This window comes from Hirundo rustica, chromosome 1 (genome assembly GCF_015227805.2).
Source record: "Hirundo rustica isolate bHirRus1 chromosome 1, bHirRus1.pri.v3, whole genome shotgun sequence".
Taxonomy (NCBI): Eukaryota; Metazoa; Chordata; class Aves; order Passeriformes; family Hirundinidae; genus Hirundo; species Hirundo rustica.
In genome coordinates, this window is record NC_053450.1 from 545,571 (window position 1) to 556,456 (window position 10,886).

The 10,886-nt window shown below is 51.9% G+C and overlaps 1 protein-coding gene across 1 annotated transcript in view; it reads left to right on the forward strand.

Annotated features, from left to right (window-relative positions):
* Positions 1-10,886, forward strand: part of ZC3H3 (zinc finger CCCH-type containing 3) — a 129,951-nt gene extending 119,065 nt beyond the window's left edge. Inside the window, exons 11-13 of the mRNA XM_040078847.1 lie at positions 506-714; positions 9,411-9,485; positions 9,645-10,886. Coding sequence (XP_039934781.1) covers positions 506-714; positions 9,411-9,485; positions 9,645-9,676 — 316 coding nt within the window. The 3' untranslated portion in view covers positions 9,677-10,886. The remainder of the gene's footprint in view (positions 1-505; positions 715-9,410; positions 9,486-9,644) is intronic.

The window sequence follows — 10,886 nt, forward strand, 5'->3', positions numbered from 1 at the left end:
CTCAGGCCTGGCGGGTTGGGAGGCTCCTGGCGTCCTCCGCTGGGAAGGGAGCACGCCCCAGCTTGGAAGCTGCTCCGGAGTTGTTTTTTTTCCTTTATTGGCACCATCATGGGAGATGTCAAAAGGAGCCGGAGTGTCAAGTTAGCTTGGAGGAGAGTGGCAGGGCTGGGAATGAGCCAAGCCCAGCAGGACACCTCCAAGCCATCCCAACTCCCCACGCCCTCCATCTCCCCTTCCCTCTGCTCGACCGCAAACAGGAGCCCGGCACCTCCACAAGAATCTGAGGAACAGGGAACCTTGCAGGGAAGCGCAGGACGGGGAATCCAGCTGGGGAGGGAGAAACTCCAGCCGAATCTCTGCTGGCTCCGGGGAAATCAGGGAATACAGCATGGCCTTGGATGGAGACTTGGGAGCTCCAAGCCTCTTGCGTTGCCTACGATGCTGTGTCCAGTGTTGCCAAGTGGGATTGTTTTATTTTTCCTTATTATTTTTCCCATTCCTGCAGGAATGATCCACCTCAGCTCCAGGATGATGGGGAAATTCCTGGACCCTCCAGTGTGGAGCAAGAGGTGAAGTTTTGGAAAGAGGAGGACCCCAAGCCAAGCAGCTGCCTGCAAAAGCTGCCATCCTTCATCTCCCTCCGATCCCCGGAATCTCCCGGTTCCCTGGGCTGCAAAGAGGAGAAGGATGAGGACGAGCCAGAGGATGAACCAGGTAGGAATCGCATCCTCTGCTTGGAGCTGCTCTGGTTTTCCAAGAAAAGAAGTTATTCTCTGCTGCTCTCCGCGGGTTTTGATGGGAATCATGTTCCTTGTGAGTAACCAAACCAGTTAAGACCAGGAGTCCAAACTGGGATGGCAGTCGGGATTCCCATCGGGGCACAAATGCTCGCGCTTGTTCCCGAAATTGCACGTGAGGACTTTGTCCCCTCATTTTATCAACTCCTTCCTTATCCTGTAAATTATCCAGTGATGAATCCGGTCTCGTTTCCTTGATGGAATCTTAGCACTGCCCTATAGGGAAGGTGTTTAGTGGGATGCAGGGATGCTCTGCCTCTGGAGGACCTCTGGACCATCCTTCACACCTGTTTCCCAGCAGGAAATAGCTTGGAAGCTTTCCAATAAAAACATTCAGCTGGGAGGTGGGGTGGAGTTTGCAGGTTGGAAGTTTGAAGGGGGAGCTGTTAGTCTGGGATCGTCTACTTTTGAAGTCGGTAAAATTTTTGGAAAATGCCGTTTAGGATGAGCAGAACTTTTTAGGAATTCTGACACTTGAGAGCAAGCAGCTTCTTTCTCCAATGTTCTCTTTCGTTCCTCCTCTCCTCATTCCGCTCCTCCATGGGAGAATCCCAGAAGGGATGGGATTTTGGGGGGCTCCAAGGATGTACCCCCAGGAGCAGAGGTGAGGTGATGGAGATGGCAAGGCCGGGGTTGTGCCTGGTTCTTCCCAGCTCTGAGTGGGAGTTTTTTGGCTGGATGTTGCTCCACACTTCCCTTTTCCACTCCCATCCTTCTCCAGAGGGACGCACTGCCCAGGAATGGGCTCAGAAATCACAATATTTTGTGGGAGTAACAATGAAATTCCCATTGCCAGCTCTGCTGGCACAAGGTTTGGCTCAGTGTGAGCCCTTCCCATCTTTGATCCCTGCTTTTCATGCAGCCAGAGCAGGATCTCACTGGGATAAGGGATGAATTCCCTTGCAAAAGCCAGGATGAAGCATTTACAGGATCATCCATAAGGATCTGCGAGGCTGTGCCTGGCTCAGCCGCTTCAAGCCAGGGAGGGCTGAGATGCCTTAACACTGTCGGAAAGAGAATTCCCAGGATTAGCAACATATTCCAGAAGTCACAGACGAGCGCGGGGTGCTTGTGGTGGACACAGCGAGGGGGCCATTCCGGCTGGGAATGCTCCTTTCCACAACACGGAGTGAAATGCTCAGCTTCCCTTTCCAGGGATTTCTCCTCCCCTCCTTCCTTTTCCTTGGCCTTGGTTCAACTCCCTTTTGATCTCGGAAAGTGTTCCCAAAGCAGCGACTTAACCGGGATTTTTATCTCCATGACGAAGTTGGAGCAATTAATTCATGGACAAGAAGACTGTTGGGATGCCTCGGAATACACCCGGCAGCCGGGAATAACTCGGGAGCAAGGGCATGCTTTTCCTCTTGATTCTGGCGTGTGCGTCCAAGGGAGGATGATTTCCAGGCGTTTTGGGTGGGAGGATTATGAGGAGGAGCTGGTTCAGCTGGGAATGTCGGCAGGAATGCTGGGTGGAGCTGGCAGGTAGGAGGTGAGGGCACTCATCCCTCCGTGCTCCTTTGCCCAGGGAAGCTCACGGCATTGGGAAAGCAGATGCTGGAGGATCCACAGGAAAGGAAAAACCAGGCAGGAATAGCAGCTGTAAAATCATCCGATGATGAAGCAATATCCCTGCCAAAAGCGATGGTACGCTGAGTCCCAGATATGGGAATGTTGATCCATGAGTTTGCCCATCCCTGGGTCTCATCTTAATCCCAGCCAAGGGATTTGGGAGCACAGCAGCACCCGGAGTCCCCCAAATCCAATGGGATAAAAGGACCTCTGGCCACCACCCTGAGAAGATGTGGGATTGATGCTTCTAAAGGACCAAATGCTTCTCGGTGGACCATGATCCTTGCGGATCCTTTCCGATATTCCTGAATCCCTTCGGAATATTCGCTGATCCTGAGACTGAGTTTGGAGCTGAGCGGGTGGTCAGGATGAGTCCTTGTGCAGCTCCAGGAAGTAGCCGGAGTCTGCAGTGGGATTTTCAGGTGGGATGTGGGGAGCTGCGCCAGCAGTAACGTTTGGGTTTGTGAAGCCTGAAGCCGACACACGGATCACTGGGATGATAAATAAGGAGGAGGACAGGTTGTTATTAAGGAATGAGGTGAATTCCCTGGTTAAACGGTCGCAATTGGAGAAAATGCCCTTTTAACCCTGGGAAATGCAAGAGGGACGAGGAAAAACGCGGGAGGGAGTTTGGAGATGACCTTTAAGGACCAGCGTGGGCGACAGCAATGAGCTTGCAGGATCTCAGTGGGGGTCTGGGCTCGGGATATAGGGAAAGGGGACTGGAAAAGAGGGATGTGGTCTACATGTGTGGAACAGAGCCAGTGTCGTGTTCCCAGCTCTCCAGAGGAGCCTGGAAACTGGGGTTGGAAGAGTGATTTGTTGACAGGGTGGTGATCGGGTAAAGGTTGATGTCGGACGTCTTTTCCAACCGAAACAATTCCGAGATTCTGTTGATTTGAAGGCGCTGGTGCTTTCCAAGCATCCTCCAAAAACTCAATCCAACTGCTCCCAGCCGAGCATCCCAAATGGGAAGAGGGGGTTTGGTGGCATCCCATCCTTCACCTTGTGTTATCCACCCAGGAGCATGGAGCCGGAGGGAGAACAGGCTTCCCTACCCCTCCGGCTCCTGTTTTCCAGGTAATGTGCTTTTCCATATTTCACCTTCCAGTTAAATCGCCTGTGCTGGAGCCTAACTGGCCTCCCCGCGCTAATTGCACCTACGCAAACCATTCCAATCGAGTGCTAATTTAATTAGAAAGCACCCATTTTAGTTAATTTGTTCGAGAAGATCACTGCAAACTCCTGGAGAGAGCAGATGTTCCCCTCTCCCCCGATGAACATTCCGGGCTTTGTAAATGGCTCCGCTCAGCCTTGTTTAGGAGAGAAAAGAGGATTTTATAGCCGCAAACGACCCTTTCTGTAAACATTTTACAGCTCTCTGCACGTTTGAGTGACGATAAACCCCGAGCAGCTCGGCGGGCTGCAAATTTGGGACCATACGGCCGTCATTTTATTGTCATATTTCACGGTCGTAACGTTAATGGAAGATGCTCGCTCCAGTCTTTTTTAACGGCTCCGCTGAGCACGCTCAACCGCCTCGGCTTCCCAGGAATTCGGGGAGGTGTGGCGACGGCTTCTGGGTTTGTTTACGGCTCCTGCTTCTGGAGGCATAAGTTTGTCAATGTGGATTTTCGCCTCTTTCCTCGCCCTGGTTGAGGGATGATCCCAGCGGGGCTGCCACTGTCACCGCGCCCTCGGTGGTGAGTCTTGATCCAACCATTCCCGGCTCCGGGAATCTGAGCCTTAGGAGAGTATCCCAATTTAGGAGGGGCTCTCGAGTCCAGCTCCTGGTCATGCACAGGACAACCCCGATTTAATTTAGGAGATATCCAGTGCTGCCACCCTCCCTCTGGCTGTGGATGTGGCCAGTTCCCCTTGGATCCTATGGGATCTCCGTCACTTCCAGCATTTCCTTCCGGGCTTCTGCCCGCAGATCTTTGCTCCAGAACTTTTTTTTTTTGGCAGCCAGGTGAGGCAACCAAGCCTTTGATCGGTCGAGTTGGTGGCAGAAGATGCCCTGGAGCTTTCCACAAAGCATCTGCGGGGTTGGGAATGGAAGGTTTGGATGCTAAGGGATTGTCCTGGGATAACAGGGACTGGCATCACCGCCAGCTTTGACCCCAGCAGGATTTGGTGCAGTTTGTTCCTCTTGGGAGGAAGAAATGGGGATAAAATAGAGGGAATTGATTTCTCTGTGTGGTCGCAAACATCTTCAGGGTGGTGAGGCCCTAGCACAGGTGTTCCAGAGAAGTTGTGGATGCCCCATCCCTGGAAGTGTTCAAGGCTGGTTTGGATGAGGCTTGGAGTGGTGGAAGATGTCCCTGCCTGTGAGAATTGGTCCTTAAGGTCCCTTCCAGAACACGAACCGTTTTAGGATTCCATGAAAAAACGGGCAAAAAAATTAATATGGAAGAAAAACACTTCAGTCCTGGCAAAGGAGTGAGACTCGGCAGGTCCTAAATTGGACGCTTTGCAATGAGGAAATGAAATCACAGCGAGGTTCCTGACTTCTGGGGCTTCTCAGGGCCACCAAGACAGGAGGAGGACAGGTGAGGAGATCCAACCCCAGCCTCCAACAACACCTGCGCCATCTGTGCCACGCCAAAGGTTGAAAGTGTCCCAAGCCTAGAAGTTTCTGGTGGATGTAGGGGATGGAGATGGATCACAGAATCATGAAGGTTGGAAAAGACCTCGGAGATCGTCAAGTCCAGCCTGTGACCAATCCCCACCTTGTCACCAGACCAGAGCCCTGAGTGCCACATCCAATCATTCCTTGGGATGCCTCCAGGGATGGGGACTCCAAACCTCCCTGGGCAGCCCCTTCCGATGCCTGACAACCCTTTCCATGGAGAAATTTTTCCTGATGTTGTCTCGGTTTTGAAAGACAGTTGTCTGCCAAGGAAAGCTGGAGCCTCCCTTGGAATGGAGAACGTAAACCCCTTTCCCTCCAAATTATTATAATTTTGCAATTAGGGGCTTTCAGGCAAAGATGTGGGAAATAGGAGTAACAGTTCTTTACTAGGAATATTAAAAATAAAAAGAGAAATACAAATGTAGTAGTACCAAAAAAAAAAAAAAAAAAAAACCCACAAAAACAACCCCCCAAAAAACAAACAAACAAACAAAAAAAACCCAAAAAAGCAAGGAAGCAAACAAAAATCCTGGAAAAACCTCTGACAGAGTCAAGGATACGACCTGGCACCCTGTTGGTCAGGGTGTTGGAAGCAATCCAAATAAATCCTCCTGGAGTAACAGATGTGGTTCTGTGGAGTAGAGATGATCCTGTAGAAAATCCAGTGGTGGTGAGATGGGTCCAGTCATTCTCTGGGAATCCAGTGGAAAAACAGGATACCTTGTGTCCTTCATTCCCAGTTTTTATCTAGCTGGGAACAGCTGGCTCCTCCCCCAGCTGTTGGGTGGAGCATCTCCCAATGGGATGATGGAATGTGTCATGGCCATTATTAGAAGATGTCCCCCTGGAGGATGGAGGGGTGGTGAAGGAGATAAGAAACACTGCCCCACCTGGATTTAAGGATTTGGAAGCATCCTCCTCCTCCCCCCTGGAGTTACAAGAGAAGGACAAAACATCTCCCAAACCCCCAGCTTTCAAGAGATGAAATAGAATACGCATTTTAAAGTTATATGACCCAAGACAGACGTTGAGTGTGAACCTCCCCACTTTGGTGGATCCGTGTTGTCCCTCCTGCTTGAGGGATGGATGCGTTTAGACTCAGTTTTTCGTGTCTCATCCACCTGTGGCCAGAGGTTTGGGTGGAAGAGCATCAGGACGAGTTTCTAGTGCAGGTTGTCACCGCGTGGATTTAGTGCAGGATGGAGCCAGGGAGATCCAACCCTCCCCATACGCTTTTTCCATATGAAAAACCATTTGTGGAAAATTCTGGGATGTAGCCCTTGCTGCTGGGCTTTCCACTCCAATTTGTATTTAAATTTTATTTAAAATTTTATTTAAAATTATTATTATTATTATTATTATTATTATTATTATTATTATTATTATTATTTTAATACAATTAAAAAGTCATCTCCCAGCTCAGGTTTCTCCAGGAGCACTTTGGCAACAAAAGTAAAAGACCTTTCCAAGGCAGATTCAGCCTCTGGACCCCCCTGAGGTGTCCTGGAAAAGGTTAAGGGATATTTTTCTTTTGGGAATGAGGAGGAAAGGTGTGTTTGGAGGGAATTTCTCCTCATGGCGTTAAGCCTTGAGCATCCGGCAGGGAAACGCTGAGATGCGTCTTGGTGCTCTGAGCTTTCCTGGAGGAAGATGCAGGACGGGATGAAACCCTTCGGTGGCATCAGGAGAACGATGGAGACCAAGCGTTCCATCAGGCTGGAGGTTCTTGAGGAAAGGAAACCAACCAAAATTCCAGCTTTTGTCCTGCTGGATGGTAAAGTTTGGAAAGCTGCAAGGGAGTTGTCTTTCCCTGCATCCCACTGCTTTGAGGCTTGGGAATCTTCACCCCTGACGCGCGGCATCTCCAGCTGCCTTCCACCTCCCCACATCCTGGAAAACCCCGATTTTTTAATCCCTCAGGGATCAGGAATGATGAGCAGGGAGAGGATTTGGGGCCCAGGCCCAGACCCACCTCCTTTCACCCTTCATCCGAGAGGATTCCCCACCTTGAAATCCCTCCCAGTCCCTCTCAGATCAGCATCTGGGTGAAACAAATTTGGTTTTAACTTCCCTGTCGGATGCAGCTGGAGCCGCTCGGCTCCGGCTGGGGGAAAACCAGGTTTTATTGAAAAATCTAATGGTGCCACCTGAAGTGTGATTTACTGCACTGTCCACTCCTCAGACTTGATAATATATTTCTATTAGATTTCCTTCTTTTCCCTCTTTTTTCCTGGAGGAGAGTGGCAAGTTTCTCCATCTGCCTGACACCTTCTTAGGCTTAGGCAAAATAAATGTTGATTTCCATCAGGAGGAAGAGCGCTGGAAGTCCTAATTCTCCGACAAGCCTGACAAGCTCAGCGAAAAACCGCCCGGCTTTCGATGGGAAACTCGTGATCCGGCCTCGGTTCCTCTCCTTTGGAGCCGTTCAGTCACGGGAATGAAAAAGGGGTTGCTTTCGCTAACTAGAAATTATATACCTGGTTCCTTGGAAGATGGATTGCGCCGCTCCCGGAATGCCGGGAAAGGCGGCGGGGGGAGAGAGTGAAGGAGCTGGAGGTGCGACCCAAGATTGATCACGCCATTTGCAGGATCTCCCAAGCACAAAACTGGAAAAATATCTTTTCCTTTGCCAGGGTTGGGTGGAGCGATGGCCCCAGCTTGATCCAGGTTTTCCCTCCTGGGGGTTTTTGGGATGCGGCGCTCACCCCTCTGGCTGTGCCGTCCTTCCTTCATCTTCTTCCATCCAAGGGGAGGAACTGAACCAGTTCAGCCCTCTCATGACCTATTTTGGGTTTATTTTCTCATTCCCGACTGGATTTTTTTTGAGGAACCTGTTGGAAATCGAGCATGGATGCTCTGGAAGTACCTTGGCTCTGTGTGCTCTGTACCAAAGTCAGGAAGTTAATTACGGTTGATTTAAAAATCACCTTTATTCTTTTTCTCATCCCCCCCAAAATTATCCATTTTCTACTTCTGTAATCATTCCTGCTTTGAGCAGGTATCAGCTAAGGAAGCTTTCCCTGGCTCATCCAAAGGGAATTGCGCCGTTCCCAACCATTCCTGTCAAACTCACACCATGGGGCAGGAATTTGATTTTGATTTTGACCACTCTGGACCCTCATTCCAGCAACCAGGCTGGGATTCACAGGTCCCAGGCTGGAAAAAACACCTGGATGGATGCCAGGAGGAAAAATCGGGAGGGTGGGAGCGCAAGGGTGCTTCGCTCCGTGTCGCCATTCCCGAAAGCCGGATTCGGCTGCGTTGCCGCTGAGGAATATCCCGATCCGCCGTGTCTGCCGTGCGTCCCCCTGATGTATGGGAGTTGTATTAAGGGTGGAAAGGTGCTAAATGAGGCCTCTTTATTTTCCATAAATTAACTCCGGAGCGATGAATCACTGCCAGCGCGGCTTCGACTCCCAGCAAGTTTGTTTATCCAAGTTGGAAAGCGAAGGAAAACTCTCGGAGACTCCCCGCTTTTGGGTCCTCCCCTGCCCCAAGAACTTTCTCCTTTGGGCTCTCAAGGCTGCTTGAAGGTGTCCTTGGTCCCACCTCTACGCTGGGTTCATTGTTTGGGAAGCGCCAATGCGGAATTTTGCAGGAACGTGGGCAACAGAACATGCGGAGAGGGTTTGGGCTGGATTCCCTCCATCCTCTCCACAACCTTCTCCACCTCCACTGATCCCAGGGGAAGGGGAACTTTTCCCACTAAGCCCGTGTGTCCTTTTTTCTCCATGAGCAACCTCCTTTTTTTTTTTCCATCCTCATTCATCTTGGTGGCCGAGTGGCCACTGCTTTCCTTCTCACCCATCACTCTGGAACCCCATAAACGCCTCTCCAAACCCTTTGGAGAGGGAAAAACAGGAGAACCTGCGGAAAGGCGCTCCCAGTGTTGTGGTTGAGATGGAGAAGGGTTTTGCTCTGTCCATCTTGGACGACGCTGGATTTGTCCTATGGAGAGATCCCCTCCCAGAGACACCTCATGGTGCTTTGGCTCCGCATGAGCCTCCAGAGCCCTCTCTGGAGGGCTCCAGCAAGCAGAAGGCATCACCTGGAGTATCCCAAAGGGATGCTGGGGATCCCCAGGGGGAGGATTGCTGGTGCCCAGCTCGTTCCTGCTCCAAAGCGGGTCCTGGTGTTCACCAGTGGGAAGGTCTAGATCCTTTTAAAATCCTGTTTTTCACCCGTAACTTGGGATTTTTGCAGCGGATTAGCTGCTCCCGTGATGGGAACAACCTCTGAGGATGCTCAGGGATTTGGGGAATGTGCCACCTCCATCCTTGACACGGCCAAGGGGGATGTAAAGCAGAAGAGCAATTTAGGACACTCCTACACCCGCATTCCAAGGGATTCCCAAGGTGACCCGAGCCAACCTCAATGGCTTTCTCATCTTTTCTCCCTTTCCTTCCCAGGCAACACCAAGAGAAGGAGGCTTCTGCCAAGGGCATCCCTGCGGGATTCCGAGAACTCCCCTGTGGGTGGCAGAGGTGAGTCCAGCGGGTGCTTCCAGGGCGGACAACCACCCACATTCCCGATTTCCCAGTGCTTTAACCCCCTTCCCGTGACCAGGCAAGGAGAAGCCTGGGAATACCCAGCTGTGTCCCCCGCCTCCTTCCCACCGTCACCATTCCCTTCCCTCCCTCCAGGGAAACGGCTGCAGATCAAGCCCCGGCTGTGAGTCCATCCCAATCCCGCGGCAGCCGAGCAGCTCAGGAACCGGAGAGCCAGGGAACGACCTGGCACCTACCTCAGGATGCCATGTCCAGGCATGGCAGCCCCTCCCTCCTCCTCCTCTCGATTTTCCGGGATGTCTCTTGGACACGGAGCCGTGTGGCAGCGTGGGAATACACCGCTCGCTCCTGTGGGGAAGCGGCTTTGCTCGGAGCCTTGGAATTCGCCGGTGAACGACCTTTTCAGCCGGTTTGTTGAAGCCAAGTCCTGCCGCTTCCTTGGATGCTCGAGAGGCTGGGAAGAGCTTCCCATCCCCATCCATCCTCCGGTGCTGTCCCGGCTCCAGGGTGACGGGGGGACCTGAGGTGACATTCCCACATCCAGGTCGGGATATACTGGGGACGAGCCGGGATGTAATGGGTGTAAAGCCCCCACAAGCCCTGATCCCACCATTCCAAGAGCCCATCCCGCTCCATCCCTTTGCTTTTGGGAGATTTCCTGGAGCTGAGAGCTTCCCTCATGGGAATGTGTCGAGAGTGGTGCTGCGGTCACACTTGGCGTTTTGGGGTCTCCCCACCTCTCCCTATCCCAGAGGGGGTTTGGGCTCCATGGGGAATGCCAAGGCAACTCTCCAGGGCTTGGGGTTTTTTTGGGACTCTGCAAATCCAAGCAGGAGCAGGGTGAAGGGAGAGCATTATGCCGCTGGAACAGTGGGATTTTTCCCACTGTTACTAAACCGAACCAAAACAGGCGCAATTTCCGAGGGATTTTGGGGTGGAAGGTGCTGTTCCCCCCCCCCCCCCAGATGCGATTTGTGGGATTTGCTCGTCCACAGCCCCTCGGGCAAAATCCTGTGGGGAAAAGGCATCAGAGGGATTTGGGGAAGAACTCGGGCTCCCTGGGGATGCAGTATCCAGGAATGGGGTGGGAAATGCCAATAGGCTGTGGCTTCGCCCCCTCACACAGGTCCCCACAGGGGGGGTTCCCTTCCCCAGGTGACCCCCATGGAGCGGTTTTGTCGCCGTCCCAAATCCACAACATCCCCCAGGCGCTGGAGGACCATCAGATCCCCACCCCGGGACACCACTTGTGCCCCAGGCTGTGTCCAGAGAGTTGGTTTTTAATAAAAACGTCGTGGTTTCTGTCGATATGAAAACATCTTTTGTTAACTCCTGTGTTTTGATATGTAAATAAAAGTTTCCTCCCCTGGGATGGAG